The sequence below is a fragment of the Catharus ustulatus genome, chromosome 3 (assembly GCF_009819885.2).
Source record: "Catharus ustulatus isolate bCatUst1 chromosome 3, bCatUst1.pri.v2, whole genome shotgun sequence".
In the NCBI taxonomy this organism is placed as follows: Eukaryota; Metazoa; Chordata; class Aves; order Passeriformes; family Turdidae; genus Catharus; species Catharus ustulatus.
Genome location: NC_046223.1, coordinates 74,089,184 through 74,105,881, shown reverse-complemented (window position 1 = coordinate 74,105,881; position 16,698 = coordinate 74,089,184). Strand labels below are relative to the sequence as shown.

The following is a 16,698-nucleotide window of genomic DNA, read 5'->3' as shown; positions in this document are numbered from 1 at the left end:
TCCCTTCTTATAAAAATCCTCCAAGCCAAGACAAGCTGCTTACTTTTTTCAAAGTGTGTACAAATACCAGTCCCTAAATCAAGGGCCAAGACTAGCAGCTATTTATTCTCCACTTCTCTTCTTCTCAACTGCCACAAGTCAACAGAAACTATCTCCAGAGACCACAGCTCCCAGAATATAACTCTTAGCGGGCCAGCAGGTCAATCCGTTTCTCCTTTTGCTTGTAACAATTAATCTTATGTGAATTATTAAACCTGTAACCAAAACACAGGGATTGCAAAAGTTGCAAATGCTCTAACAAATCACAGAAATGCTCTAATTAAAACAAAAGAACATTTATCATATGTGATTAATTTTGAAATATAACTAAACTTTGAAGAAAACAGAACTGATCAAAGCAACAACGCAATTTTAATTCAACACTGTAACTTTAACACACATATGCACATTTCATGTATATTGTAATACTATACTGTACATTAAGGAATAGCCAAATTGCTTTATAAAAGGCTCTGATTTTAGAGTACTCAAAATTCTCTAAGTTGGCAGAGTTCATTTTTTCAGAAAAGGGTTCAGCAGTCATCTATCTATGACTCACACTTAGAACATGTGTTTAACATGTCTATTAGAAAGAGGTACATAAGCCTGCAGTACTAACCTAAGTATTTAGATAAGACACCAAACCACATTTAAAAATGAGACAAGATTAAATACCAGTCAGCTTTTAGATTTCCTATATTTTGCAATTTCTGATCAGTTATGGCAAAAGGGGAAAAACATTTCACTTTTAGGCCACTATTCAAAAGTTAAAGGTATATAACCTGCAAGCAAAATAAAGTGGAGTTGCCCCAGAAACGTTCGGCCTGTTTATATCTGCACCGCTGTCCAGCAAACACTGCACCGTCTACAAGAGAACAAAACACCAGCTTTAGAAAAACAGGACTGGAAAACCCTATTGGTTTGCAACTATTCAGTGCATGTCCAAAATATTAAAACACTGAGCAGACTCTGAAACAACTTCTGTTACATTCCAGTTGCATAAATTTGCGACATTTATCGGTAACATTTTTTCAGAATTTGGCTTTCCAAAATCCAGCACTGACAAGAACAGAAAGGATCTGGGTAGAATCACAATTTATTCTTTTTAGTAGTAAATTATTTTGATGGCAATCTTTGTAACTCTATGGGGCTCTAATGCAACAAAGCATCCAGACTTAAACTCTGAATATAAATTGTCCTAATGCAAGGTCAGGCATAAAAATTATTCACACAGATCAATACCAGAGGAGCTTATTAGAATTTGTTTACTTCTAGAGTTAAAATTATAACTGACCCAACTCTGTTTTCATTTTTTACTCACAGTAAATTAATATTTCAGATTTCAAAATCACATAATGGCTTGCACAATTATGAATTAAACATATTCTTAAAAAATAAGGAAAAACATTTTCAAACATCTACCACTAAATAAAAACTTGATATTAACAAGCCAATAACAGCACGACAGAAGAGCTGAACAGTATACAGTAAGTCAGCTAAACTCTCATAAGCACAGAGATCAACCAGCTCCAGAAGAATGAATAAGTTGTTCCCATGGAAGTGCATGGAGTCGATACTAAAACACACAATATTCTTCACACTTGTAGCTATTATCATGCGCATTACTACTCTGAAGTTAATGTAAAAAAAACACAGCAACTTTGCTGCATTACCAAGTAATAACAAATTGTGTTCATACAATTTAGAAACTTACTGTCTTGTGTCCATTTTGACAAGCTACATGAAGGGCTGTCTGTCCCATAGCATCTTCAACATCTACATTACTGACATGCTGAACAAGATCATGAAGCAATTCTGTTCGTCCATTGACAGCCAACCAATGAATCTAAGAACAAAATTATGATACACATTTTATTCAGCAATGATATATCTATTCCATAAAAAATTATTTTGAACCTAGCTGTATTATTGTCAACACTTTCACAAAGAGAAGCTCTGCTTAATAACAGAAGCTTTGAACAATACAATCACATGCTTAGGTATTTTGATCACCTCTTTTGATTCTTAATGGTACTGGACATATAGCAATTTTGTTTTACGTGTAAGATGGCAAAAGCTTAATAACCAAGAATCTCCAAATTCTTCACTCATTTTAAGAACATTATGATAATTAATAGCACTTACTGCAGTCAAGCCTTCATTATTACAAATGTTGACATCTGCACTGTATTCCAGTAGCTTGCTCATACATTTTTTCTGGCTATAAGCAAAAGAATACATTAAAATCCAGTCAGGGAAAATCACTTACAAAGACTAAATATCTTCTTAGAGCTCCACTCACTCTAATTTATCATTGTTCTAAGCACAGAAGGTGGTTCCAATTTATAAGGAGTACAGTATTGAGTACACGAAGGAGAGAAGTGATCTTCACAAAGAGACAGTCCCAGGGTAGCAAATAACAACATAGGGCTAAAATCATAGCTGTTTTTGTGGAAAGTGCAGAAGCACTTAACCACTACTCTAACAATTCCAGCTCTGTATGAACTACCCTTTCAAGACAAAAAGCCAGAGTTCAGCTAATAGAAGCCCATGAAGTTCACCATCTCCTCTTTACAGTACACCAAGAAATCATTACTTAATGAGACAGTCATTGCAAAACTATGTAAATCTTCAGTAAGTAAAAGTACTGTCTTAATAAAAGTAGAGGAATTTCTTCCTAATTCATGTTTTGTTTGTTTTTTTAACATTTTTAATGCTCTAAATGCTTTACCTTGACAAATTTATTTTGTTTTCCCTTTTTATTTGGTACCTTTCACACCTTTCTTAGACCTCATTTCCACATAACTGTCTCCTGTGTATATTTCTGCACTTCTTTATAAACCATTTGGCTGCTTCTTTCCTCTCCTACTAATAGACTTCACACATACCCAGAAGACACTACACACTACCACCTCCTCATGTGAAGTATCAGTTGTGATACAATTCAGTTACTTTATCACTTACATGTTCTAAAAAGAAAAACATTACCTTTACAGCTGCATGTTTTCACATATTACATTTCAAGAAGGAGGATCTTAAACAGGTACTCGCTTGCTGGTTTGGAGTTTTTTCTCTGCCCCTCTCCCTAACACTGTGCAGGCCAACTTTGTATTCCTTTCCTTGCAGGGAAAATTTTCTTAGAGATACTATCCCAAAAAAATCAGAAGTCTCTGACTCCCTTCAAGCCTTCCAAAACCTTTTCTTACTCAGCTAACTGGATGGTGAATGTATCCCTTGTTCAATTACTGTTGTAAGAATCATTATGCCCCTGATTAACAGAAAACACTAAAATGACTGGCACTGGAATTTATATTTCAGATATTATTATTATTTATACTATTATTATTCAAATATTATTTATTAACAGGTTATTCTATGAATATTCAAAGTAAGGATTTTAACCTCCATGTTCTCTATTTTCAAAAGCGAAAGCCAAAGGCAAAAATACGCAGAAAACATGCAAAAATATTACAGAATATACCATCTCAAATGCATTATGAACAAAATTTTTTAAGAGTTTAAGCATTTTAAAACTTACCCATTCCTTGCTGCTAAATGGAGAGGAGTACATCCTGAGATGTCCTGATAGTTTGGATTTGCTCCTTTTTTCAGTAAAAGAACAAGGCATTCAACTGATCCACAGCTGAGAAGAAAATAAGAAAGCGAAAACTGTAACAAGGATATTTACAAATCAGGATTGGCGTAAAAACAATAGCAATATTATGAACAGATCACACTCATGGAACATCTTTACGTAAATTGTTTTACACCTCATAGTTCAGGTTACACAAAGCTAAAGGAAAGTCACTTAATGCAGTGAGAAGTGACCAAATATAACTTGCAGCAATGAATACATGCCAGCCTTCTCAGTGACTTTAATGACTTTAAAACACAATGGTGAGTCTTCAAGACTGGTAATTCTTTAAACTGTAAACTGTTTTAAAAGTTTTGCTTTCGATTTCCTCTCACCTCCCTCATCCCTAATCTATTAACAGGACTAAATTTTCCATTAAATATTTTGGGGGTTTTATGCTTCTGTGTCTGGAAGTCATGTTTAGAAGTTTAAATATCAGGAAAATTCTAAAACTCATGAAATATTTCTTTGCTATTAATTTTGAACCTGTAATAAAGAGCTGAACTCTTACTTTACATAATATAGCAGCTCTTCAGGATAACCAATGTCACTAAGACAAAAACTCTGCATTACATGTTTATTTTGCTCCTGATCTCTTCAAGATGAAGAACTGCTTGAGAAGATAAACAGAGTATTTTTGTATCTGTTGCAACCAGCTAATCCATTTTTACAAAACTTCCAATGTCAGAACTGCTACACAACAATCCAAAGAAACTGAACACCAACTGGACAATATGTTGCAAAACCAGCAGCTTGATGACCCCTTTGTGACCCAATAACTAAATCAACATAAAAGACAATCCAGAAACTAAGTGTAACACAACTTCTTGTATTTTTAGAATCAGTAAGTACAGTATATTTTCAAATATACTTCTAAAATGTATGCTAAAGATTTGCTTGCAATTTTATAAGTACTTCCATAAGTAAATTTTATATAAGCAATATGCAATTCTGAGATTAAATCGCTGGGAAACAGCTATTTCTAACAGTCTGTTTAGGAAGCTGGAATTTCCACATTTATTGTGACCATATACTGCTACATATATTAAATACTATTTCTTTTTTTTTTTTCTTTTTCTAACAGTTTAAATGTAGGAACTCCCAAGGTATTTAAAAGGGAGCCAAATACAGAGCATTCATTCATCAGTTTAAAGTTTAGTTTCCTGAAAAGTCACATCAAAAACTATCTGGTTCATTTCTGTTTATATGAAACCTGTCTATTTATAGGCAGAGTTACATATAAAATATCCCCATTGAAGAGTTATAGAAACAATAAATAATGTAGATCAAAATTTGTACTTAAGCCTTCTATCCAGGATACAAAACATATTAGAAGTGAGTGTCCAAGTTATTTCCCCTCAGTTACAGTCACATGAAGTACTTTGGAACAGTTATTTCCTAACAAACATCCAAATGCTTCCCCCAGTTTTAGAATACCTCAAAAACAATCAGCGCCTGCAAATGAGAGTTCTCCACCTCTACAAAGGCAAGAGTAACACAGGTATAGAGGATGGACATCATGGCTGCATTTTCTTTAAAACTTGATATTTCACAGAAAGGTAAAAAACTATCTAGTCAAACCTCCATTGGAGTTTGGAAAGCCATTTGATATCATGTGTAAAATCTGCCTCTTTATGAGGCAGGAACATTACTAAGAAGAACAAACAAGATACAAAAAGAGTGAAAACAAAATGTTAACTGACACTACAGAGTTTTCCAGCTTACATTGGTGCCTTAGATTTGTGGCAATATTTTCATTGTTAACTTCTGGACTGGACTCAAGTAAGTCTTACTTTGCTGCAATATGAAGCAAACTTCTCTTCACACGTCCAAAGGCATAATTCACATCAAATTTTGAATTTGACAGCAGCTCTGAGACAGACCTTCAAACAAAAAAATATTTTTTTAATTTTAAGAATAACTCACTGTATCCAAGTAAAGCTTATACTGTAAGTTGTACACAAGTATTCTCTTACTTAATCGCTATTTCTTTTCCCTCCAACTGATTACTAAGGGATAAAACAGCTTTTAAGCATTTGCTGATTAACAATACCTTTCCACTTCTTACTGTACATAAAAAATGAACTGTGACACTGGGTAACTGTTTCAAATGTAAACTAGTAAGAATTAGACCAAACAACCGAAACATTTCTTTACAAATATGCAAAACAAGCATTTTGACACATTTGGTTTAAACTAAATATAAATTCCCATTTTCCTCCTTATCACAATCACTCCAACTACATAGCCAACAGTTTTCCCAAACACAGCCAAAGTTCAGAGGGAAAATCAGTATGTGAAATCATAATGATGAAGTAGAAAGATACAAGACCGGGATAAAAAATTTAAATTGCATCTTTCAACTCCCAGCAATGGGCTAATCACATAATTTAAAACCCTTGCATGCAATCTCAAAATACTACATAGCAGAACAAATGTTTGTCCTGGCTGAAAAAACAGCTTACTCTTTCAGTCAGAGTTACTGCCTGCTTCCCTATAAAATTCATGTGAAGGAAGCAGCACTTAGTTGGCATTATAAAGCCTCCAGGTTCCAAGCACTTTGAGGACAACTCAGTAAGAGAAACAGCTGTTCATCTGAGGAATTTCAGAAGTATCAATCTCATTCTCCAACCCTTATTCCATGTCTTTCTGAGATGTCTAATGAGACTGAGAGCTTCTATGTCATCTATAAATACACACTCAGAGTAAGGCACAGTTACAAAACAACACTTTTGTTCTTATCATAGAACAAATTTTCCTGTGTGTTTCAACAAATCCCAGCTCCAGTCTATGGCATAAATCAAAACAGGAAAAAGTATGCTGGGACGCACACAGTCAGTGACTAATTTCAAATTAGAACATAACTCAGCAATTCAGCAGCAGGACTTCTGAGAGCACTTTACAAGCTATGACTTCAGCAAACATGCCAGGTTTTTCAGATCTCAAAAAAAAAAAAAAAAAAAAACATAAATTTAAAGAAGCTCTCACCTGTGCTGGTCAGCCATAACCATTGGCATCAATGTATAGACAGCAGTTTCATTGTCTGGGAAGAAATTAAGTTACTTAGTTAATACAAAGATATCTTTTACATAAAATAAATGTATCTAGTAACACTTATTTACCTTTTCAAGTGTCCACTATTCAACATATTATTCTTTTTACACAGATTCTACACACACAAAGTATCATTATAAAGATAAAGTCACCATACTTAGATAAAAGAGAGAACATAATTGCAATATATGAAATTTCAATGTGGAGTCTTTTACTTAGTAAAACTACAGAATTTTCAATGGACCATCAATTTCTCTGAATTGACAATTCTGTTAATTAAATCAAATTTTTTAAGAAATGTGCATTTTAAAAACCCCAACAATGCAAAAACACTTAACTATTTAATTTTAAAAAGAAGGAAGTTTTCTGTCTTCCAAGGTGACTTCCACAGCCCTGAGACTATGATTTTGTAGTAGTGACTTCTTTAAATTACTTCATAACCATTCCATTTAGTCTCTACACTTGAATACCTGAGTGCAGTAAGTTTCAATTGAATTTTTAATCTCTAATCAGTCTTTTATTTCACATTTGAAGGCAATGAAGAAAGGCCAGAACACAAAGACCCCCATCAGTGGTGGGAACACACTGACATTCAGCCACACATTCTCCGTCATACTTCTGCTACAAATGCCAGCACACTTCATGGGTGTGATGAGCCTGTTTGGTCACTTACAGACTTCCTGAAGTAAAATGCTATTTTTAGAAGATCAATTTGACAAAACTTAAAATCTTTTAACATAACTATAAATAATATTAATGTGCAATAATTTTTATTTTATTACAGACAATTATTACAACTTTTCCCTTCAACAAACTACCCATTTTTGAGAGTACAATCTCCACAGACTGTTCATGTGGGTACCAATTTATGACAGGAGGGGCTATGCTTTCTGAGAACTCAGGTATATGGTTTCAGGATAGGCAAATACAGAATTGTTCTCACAAAATCTTTATTTTCAAGTTTTTCCTCATTATCTTCATTGATCCAAAGTTACAAAGCAATCAGAACAGGAAGAATTAAAACAGTCCCAAACAAGCATAGTATTTCATGTCTTTTAATACCATGCCTCTATACATTCAGTACTTCCACTAGGTCACACAGTGACTTTTACTGAAGATTAAATAAAGATTCTTCAGAATAATGAAGTGGAATCCAAGAAACTGTTATCATGCTGCAGCTATGCTATTTGTTATTATGGTTCTACAGTGCTTCAAGATTACTGCTGCTATCAACTATTTGAAGTTGTGTGTCCCTAGCTAACAAAAGAAAGAAGTAACGCTAATCTATTACCTTTGAACACTGAAGTCAAATTCAAATCACATTTTGCCAGTCATAAAAATTTTAAAACAAAATTTTTAAAAATCAACACTGTTTATAGCAAACACATGGTGCAAGAGACACAAGCCTCTCAAAACACCAAATTGACTAAATATCGCAGAGAGTCACCAACAATCACCAAGTTCAAGTTTGAACTCTCTACAAATTGTTCCTTATGGCAATCCAGTGAGCATCAGATAACTCCACCTCCAACACACACCCTGGAATTTGACTGCTGAGCAAAGAACAAGCTATGAGGGAGGGGACACAGAGAAAGAGTCCTGAAATAAAATTACACAGATGCTAAATAAATATCAATTGAGAAAAATACTTTTTAAAAATCTATCCATTATTAGCTCCCAGCATACACAAACTAAAAAAACCCAAAATATCCTGAGCTCCATTTCACAGAGCTCTTGGCAGGAAGATAAAGCTTTTCAAATAAAACAAAAAAAACAAACTTAAGAATATCAACTAAATGTAAACATGAAATGCTTCTATATTTCCACAATCAGACCCTATGCAAGACACCAAAAAAAGTTGAAAAAAGCTTTTAAATAGATCAACACGCTTCACTGGAATGCTTAATATTGATTCTAATTAAGTCTAACTATATTGCAAGTATAATGATCTAGAAAAAGACAACAGTCAAATATGAGTGTAGCTGGGCCATAACAGGCTTTTATGGCACAGTTACAAAACCAAGCCTTTTGCTATTCTATTAACAGAAGCCACACTGTGGAGCACACGCAGATTTTCCCAGAGTTTTTCTGTACAGAAGTAATTAAAAGTGTGCAGGACTAAGGAGTTATTATGCCTATCTCTTGTGATTATTTTCTCCAGTCATAAAAAAAAACTCCAATTGACATAAATTACTTGACAGAAGGTAGAGAAAAAGCATTATACACCTCATGGACTCACCTAACTTATTTGCATTTCAAATCTTGATTATATAAAGACAAAAAAAAAAAGGCATACCAAATGCAGTGTTAGTTGCAAGACCTAATTTTCAGGCACTGAGCCTTAATAGTAGCATCCAGAAATCTGTGTCAAGTTCTCAAGTGTCCAGAAAACAACTGCTAAAGGAGAGTGATTAAGTTCTGCTTGTAAGTTCAGGATATTCACTGGCACTGGACTTAGGTGTTAAGACTTGCTTTAAAAAAAACCCACTTGAAAATCATGATCTAGAATCCTGTTCTGGCAAGATACACTTACTACTCTATTTCCTCAGAGGTACTGTCCTGAAGTTGGCAAAGATCACAATCTTAAAGAAGTGTCAACACTGTCCAATAATACCCTAATGGCTATGGGACAATGGAAGTTCGATACCTGGATTTATCGCCTTCTTCAGCCTAAGTAAATTCAAACATACACCTCCATTTCCTGTGAGAGAATTGTGACTCTCACTTTAAGGACGGAGGAGTAAACTACACATCTTTCGAATTAAATGTCAAATTAAAGTTACTCAAATTTGATGGGGGAGCAGGAGGTGGGGGGGAATCATAATTCAAGACACAGCACAAAAGAAGCCATCAAACTACATATTACCCTAGACCAGTGTGGATTATTCCAAGCTGATCCTGTCAGTACACGTTTCGAACAACATACTACAAGCCAAACCTGCTTCTCAAGAAAAGTTTGGGCAGACCTGCATGAACCTAAGGAACACCAAGGTCAAGAAAGAGGATATCTAATGAGTTAAGATGCACCTAGAGTTGGATGACCATTGAACCTTCTTGCAGACCTTCTTGGAACGCAATTTGAGACTTCAGCATTAAGCTCATTTATCTCCTTATATCTCACTGCAATTCCTAGGGAATGCATAGAACTCACATTCCTTCTGCACTACAGGGTGATAGAAGTACTCATTCCAAAGGTCTCAGGGCTTGCACTTGCACTGCCATTCCAATGATGTAAACACCTCTGAAGAGCAAGATAAAAACGGCCAAGATGTGAAGAAAACAGATAAAATTCAGAATCAATTTGCCTACGTTGGTACTGGAGTGAATTTAAAGCAGCTCCAACTAACACAGGTTGTGCAAAGCATTATTCATATTAGCGTCTTCAATTAGTTATACTGGTGTTACTCCATTATTTCTCTAAGCCTTAGCTTAAGTTAATAGTATTATGTCAATTTTCACTGATGCCATTCAAGGGTTTACAAGCAGCAGCAAAATCTGTCTGAAACTTGCCTGTCAAGTGAAATTTATGAGAAACTGCACTGAAAGACACTAGAACTGCAACATAATAAATATGAAAATAAGTGACGGGTATAGTAGCACAGTTCAGGAGGACACCAGGAAGTCCAAGCACAGGAATGCACAGAGAAAACAATATTATTCCCTCTCCTCCACCACTGGAGATGAAAGCTGGCAGACGGGCAGCCAAAGACTCATCCATAAAAGTAAACACTGAAGAAAGAACAGTGACCGCATATGACTCACAAGAAGATATGCGATGCAACATCCAAGAGTTTTACAGTTACTCCTCCCAAAAACTGGACCTGGTTGGAACACCAAACCACTTGCTGTAAGAGCGTGAAGCTCTGTTTTCAAATTCATCCTGATATGGGGACCAGCATCCATGTGAAGTGGTTTAGAGCCAAAAAGATTAGACTGTGACGGGTGACGGTGAATACCATACCATGCCCTCTCAAACAAAATTCAGCACCACTAAAAAAACAAACAAGCGAAGAAAAACCCCACAAAGACTTGGCATCACTGCTCTGTCATGGAGGAGGCACCTGGCGCAGGATTTAAAAGCGAGTACGGTCGGTGTCCGGCACCCCGGCTGCCCTCCCGCCCGGGCTCAGGGGCGGCAGCAGCCGGCAGGGATCCCCCGCGCCCCGTGGGGGGAAGGAAGGCAGACACGTGCTGTCAGCACGACAAATAAACAGAGCCTGTCAGAAGGGAGACAGGAAGCCCGTTCCCACTCTCCCCAGCCGCCTCAGCCCATCCCCGCCGGCCCGGGCGCGGAGGCCGCCGGGACCGACCGCTACGTCAGGGCCCCGCTCCTACCGTCCGGCAGCTCCACGGTGCGGGCGCGGCGCAGGGACCTCGTCAGGCGGTTGAGCTGCTCCATGGCTCTCTCCATCCTCGGAGCGGCCAGCCCGGAGCCGCGGACACCCCCGCTGCCGCCGCCCGCCCTCAGCCCATCGCGGCGCTGGCGGCGCCCAGGCCGCGCCACCCCGGGAGGCTGCGCGCATGCGCGGGGCGGGGCGGGGGCCGGCTGCCTCAGTGCCGAAGGAGGGAAAGGGGTGTGGGGAGTCGGTTTGCACAGCTCGTGGAAAGTGGAGCTTTAAACGTCTGCTTGTTACAAATAAAAATCAAAAAGAGATGCCTTTTGAAGCCGCCCCTGCGGGTTCGTTTCTCCGGGGTCACGGAAGCGAATGGGGCTGCAAAGGCATCTGAGCGGGACAGAATCGATCAGGTTGGGAAAAAAAAAACCTCTGAAATCATCGACACCAACCTCGGACCGAACACCAGCATGTCAACTAGACCCTGGCACCAAGGGCCACACACAGTCTTCTTTTAAACACCTCCAGGGATGATGATTCCACCTCCTTGGGCAGCTCATTCCAGTGCCTCATCATCCTTTTTGCGAAAAACTTCTTCCTACTGTCCAGCCCAAACCTCCTCTGCTGCAGCCTAACACTGTGCCCTCTCGTCCTGTGCCTGGTTGCCTGGGAGAAGAGACCAGCCCCACCCGGCTCCACCCTCCTTTCAGGTGGTAAGGTCAGCCCTGAGCCTCCCTTGCTCCAGGGTAAACATCCCCAGCTCCCTCGGCTGCTCCTCTCAGGAGCTGGGCTCCAGACCCTTCACCAGCATCATTGCCCTTCTAGTGCCAGCACAAAAATTAGAGACACTTGGAACAAGTCTGTATTTCCTTGTGCAAGGAAACAACTACTGGCAAGAGCCTGTCTATTCAGTTCTTCCTCTGGCACGATAATACAAGCACGAAGGAGCATTCAGTGTTGGGTATTCAGGCTTTAATGATGCTTCAGGTGTTGATGCAATCTTGGCAAACCAGGGGAGTACGGGCTACATGACAACCCTGTAAAGTTACAATGAAAAACCTATGTAAAAAATTGAATGTGAAGAAAACATACCTCTACAAGATTTTATTCATTATCAACTTCCAAATGCAAGAAAGTTTATGGGAGTATGGGGAGTTGTTGTGATCTGGTTCTGTGTAATGCTTTCATTGTTTCATTCTATAAAATGCTCAACCGTCTTTGACTTGAAGAAATGAAGAAAAGCTATCTAAGAGTTGAAAAAGGTTCAGGAAGGACAACGAGGACTATCAAGAACCATGGGATAGTTTAAATTAGAATAGGCTTCTAAATGTCACCCATTCTGACCCCTCTGTAATGAACAGGGAGATCTTCAACTAGATCAGGTTGCTCAAAGCACTGTCCAACCTGACCTTGCACTTTTGCAGGTTTGGGGCATCCACCTCTCTGGGCAACCTGTTCCAGTGTTTCACTACTCTCACTGTAAAAGCATTTTTTCTTTAATCTAAATCAACCTTCTTTCAGTTTAAAACCATGACCCGTTCTTCTATTGCAAAAGACCCTATGAATTGGCTTTCATATAAGTGAGAAAAGAAACACTGTAGAGGATGAAGTGCAAAAATAATGAATGTCATTAAGATAGGACCAGGGGGAAAAAATAAATAAATAATTTATTACCAATCAAAACAGAGTAGGCTTATAAGAAACAAGAACTAAATTTCAGAAAAAGACTTGTCCCCCCCCACAACTCTCTTATTCCTCAACTTCATGCCTAAATTCTCCACCTTCTCCCCACCAGCAGCACAGGGGGACAGGAAATGAGGGCTGTGGTAAGTTCATCACACACTCTCCATGTTGGTCCTACTTCCCCAGAGGGAGGACATCTCACGCTCTTCCTCTGTTCCAGTGTGGAGTCACTCCCACAGAAATCAGTCCTCCACAAACTTCTCCAATGTATACCCCTTCCACAGGCTGCAGCTCTTCCTGAGCTGCTCCAGCACGAGTCCCGCAGAAGGCAGGCCTTCAGGAGCAGGCTGCTCCAGTGCAGGTCCCTGCAGGGTCACAACTCCTGCCAGCAAATCCGCTGCAACACAGGCTCCTCTCTGCACAGGGCCTTAGAAAGCTATATCACTTTATTTTGAGTTTCTAGGGGCTGAGGTTAGAGTTTATCCCAATTTCTAAATGTTCTCACTAGCATGAGGGATTAATTACATGATTGCTTGAGCCCCCTTTAATTTTTGTGAGAATGATTCCAGATACACCTAATACTAGAACTACAGTGTGTATGAACAACTCTTCATAGAAATCAGAGAAAAGTGAGGAAACTGGAAAATGTCCTTTTCTAAATTAATATCTTTTGAAACTCTCTGAAAGTACAGTAATATTCCTTCAGTGCAACACTGCCACAAGACATAGTCAGTGGCATCTTTTAAAAGCACCAAAATAATGGGCTGAAAAAAACAGTAGGTGTATGCAATAAATCACAAAATGTAACTTTTTATGTATTTAACTTCTAATGCAGCGTTAAACACAATATATTCAGGATGCATCCTCAAAAGTTGAAGGATTGATACAGGAATATAAAATCCTTGGTAAATTTTGCTTTTGAGTGTTTTACCGTGCCCTGCAGTCAGCAGGGAGGAAATGCTATTAGTAGACAATGAAGAGATAATACAAGTTCTTGTATACAGTACAGCCTTGTGGTTTAAATTCTTCTTGGGAAAGAAGGTGGATAAAATCTTGGTGGTTATCTTCCATACTGTCACAAACTGCCCAGGAAAGAAGGGAATGAGCATACATGCTAACTGACTCATTTCCACAGCAATAAGCTACACTGTCTCCCAGCCCTAAACACAAGGTCTTCCTTGACCTAAATACAGATTCTTCTACTCTGTCTCCTGGGGTCTTTGTTGTGGTTTAGCCACAGCCAACAACTCAGCCCCTTCCAGCTGCTCATTTACATTCTCCCAGTGGGATGGGGAAGAGAATTGAAAGGGCAAAAGTGGGAAAAGTCATGGGCTGAGACAAAGATAATTTAAAAGGTGAAACAAAATCTGCACACATAAGCAAAGCAAAACAAGAAATTCATCCACCATTTCCCATGGGCAGGCAGGTGTTCAGCCATGCCAAGGAAAGCAGGGCTCTACTGCATGCAGTGATGACTTGGGAAGACAAATGCCATCCCTCTGAACATCCCTGCCTTCTCTCCCTCCATTTTTGACCCTATTGCAGGTTTTCTTGTGTTACAGTTATATTGAGATGGACAGGGCTGGTATCACCACCAGCCTTTGAACTGGCATTCCCACCAGTCCTTTATTCACAAACTCTACATGTCTTTTTTCACAGACCTTTCTCTTACACAGCTGACTCCTTCCTTCATGACCTCTCTCTGATAACTCTGATTCCTTCTCCTATTGGCAGCTTCTCACAGTACTGATTCCTTATCTTACAGGCAGTTCCACATAGTTCTCACTCCTCCTTTCATTCTGCATGACTGCTTAACCCCAGGCTGTCTCCTTCCTGGTCACCTAACCCTCACAGTCACACATCTTCTTACCTTATCTGTCCCTTACCTCAGCATAGCCAGCAGACTCTTGATCTCAAGCTCTAAGTGCTTGCAACTATGGCTAGCTAACCCACTCCTTTCTATCCCCCAAACTGATGGACAGACACAGATGTTTCCAGTCCTTGGTAATCAGTACAGCTGCGAGTCATTGGGGAAGATTCCCTCCTGCACTATCCTTTCAGCCTAGCTCTCCACATTCTTGCACAAACTCATTCTACTTGCCAAGACATTCCCAAACAGATAGGACACATGGATGGGCATTTGCAGTTTTGTAGCCTTATTCTTTCCACTACAGCATGAACAAGTCTACAGTGTTTAATAACTGTTTTAATTGATGACTGTATAAAACTTCAAGGAAGGAAAATCCAGTGGAGGCCAGAAAGCAATCTAGGTAGGGGTGGCATGATCTCAGTGGTCAGTGTCAATGGTCACAACATTCAGTATTCCTTTCAGAGGCTGGTTTAATTCCAGTTCCATCCAGTTGGCATGAGGGCTGCATACATGGCTAAGGTTTCTCTTTTTAGTAGACTACTTTGTAATAGACTTCATCATTCCAAAAAGTCTCTATAAGCTTTTAGTATGTTCCAGGAAATTTCTATTTGAATAGTGTGCTTTTCCAGTGGTATTGCAGCTGCCCATGCCTATATTGACTGCTGTGGAGAATTAGGCACCTCTGCATGGTAACTAATTCTGTCTAGTTTAGAAATGGGTATTGCACTAGAATTAGACACCTTCAGAAGTGTTTGTAACACTAAGTCTTAAATGGAGAACTTTTAAGTAAGTAAAATTAGCTGAAAATGGTAAAATTAACTTAGTTTGTTTACACTATGACAATACTTAAAAATTTTATTAAGTTTCTAGATGTCAAGGAAAAAATTGACATCTCAAGGAAAGAATAAGGTTCCCAACTTACCACCTAAGCTTTAAGTCATTTGGCAATTGAGTGCAGTCAGCAGAGTTCCCTTCAATACTGAGATAAGGGGACCTCAATATATATCTGAAGATGTCATGTTAAACTACCTACGAGAGATCGGTCAAACTTGTCTTTCACAGTGAATTAAATCAAGCCAATCGTAGCCCTGTGAAAGAAACACTGTTCTTACCATCCTTAGCAGTTAAAACTCTGGTGCTCATGGCATTTATTTTTCTACAAGAAAAGTTTCCTTCAGAGATAAAAATTATTTTGTTTTTAGGATTGGGAGGAATACAGATTGTTGTCAGAAATGGAATGCAGTACCATGTAAAAGTAAAAACATTCAGCTTTCACTTTGTTTTTTTCCTCTGCACATTCTTCACAAAGACATATAAAATTAGAAAAACTTTATGTTAGTTAGCCTACAGCATAGAAGTGAGGAATTTATATTGATTTTTCCATGTTTAAATGCCAAGGGAAATCTGTGGCATAAAGACTTAGTAAACTTTCGATCTCAGTTTTTTTCCACACCTTTTCTGTCAGTAGATTGCTAGTTATTCACAAAGAGCCTTCTCTGGACAGTGCTGAGCTCAAGTATCCAGTTCTAAACTGGAGCTTTGGTCATCACAGAACACCTAAATACAGGAATAAATTCAATATGTGGGAAAAGTGCATTTCATCTATAGTTTCATCTATAGTTGTTGTCTTCTTTTACCAAAAAATAAAAGGGTTTATGCTCAGATTCAGTTCAACAGGCCCTATTAATTTGCAGGAAAACTGTGAAACAGGACAACTTTGAAAAAATACTAAATCTCTGCAAAAAGGAAAAATATCATTAAATACTTAGAAATAGAAAAAAGAGCATAATTTTTTATTTTGCCTACAAAGAACTCTATGGTGATTGAGTCCAACCTTTAATCCAGCTCTGCTATGTTCAGCACTAAACCATGTCCCTAAATACCAGTACTGCACATCTTGTAAATACCTCCAGGGATAGTGGCTCATTCACCTCCTTGGGCAGCGTGTTCCAGGGATTGACAGCCCTTTTGGTGAAGTAATTTTTCCTAATATCCCATCTAAACGTCCTCTGATTCAGCTTGAATCTGTTTGCTCTTATCCTATCTCTTGTTACGTGGGCAATGAAACCAACCCCTGCCTGAGC

At 38.4% G+C, this 16,698-nt stretch overlaps 1 protein-coding gene across 3 annotated transcripts in view; it reads right to left on the bottom strand.

Moving 5' to 3' along the window:
- Positions 1-11,237, bottom strand: part of HACE1 (HECT domain and ankyrin repeat containing E3 ubiquitin protein ligase 1) — a 48,194-nt gene extending 36,957 nt beyond the window's left edge. Inside the window, exons 1-7 of one of the 3 annotated variants that reach the window (XM_033055657.2) lie at positions 11,063-11,237; positions 6,662-6,716; positions 5,467-5,556; positions 3,578-3,682; positions 2,185-2,260; positions 1,754-1,885; positions 822-904 (exon numbers count right to left, since the gene is read on the bottom strand). In XM_033055657.2, coding sequence (XP_032911548.1) covers positions 822-904; positions 1,754-1,885; positions 2,185-2,260; positions 3,578-3,682; positions 5,467-5,556; positions 6,662-6,716; positions 11,063-11,138 — 617 coding nt within the window. In that variant the 5' untranslated portion in view covers positions 11,139-11,237. Of the gene's footprint in view, positions 1-821; positions 905-1,753; positions 1,886-2,184; positions 2,261-3,577; positions 3,683-5,398; positions 5,557-6,661; positions 6,717-11,062 lie in introns of those variants that run through there. The other 2 variants (XM_033055658.2, XM_033055659.1) reach the window with 2 other exon arrangements.
- Between the last annotated feature and the right edge of the window lie 5,461 nt (positions 11,238-16,698).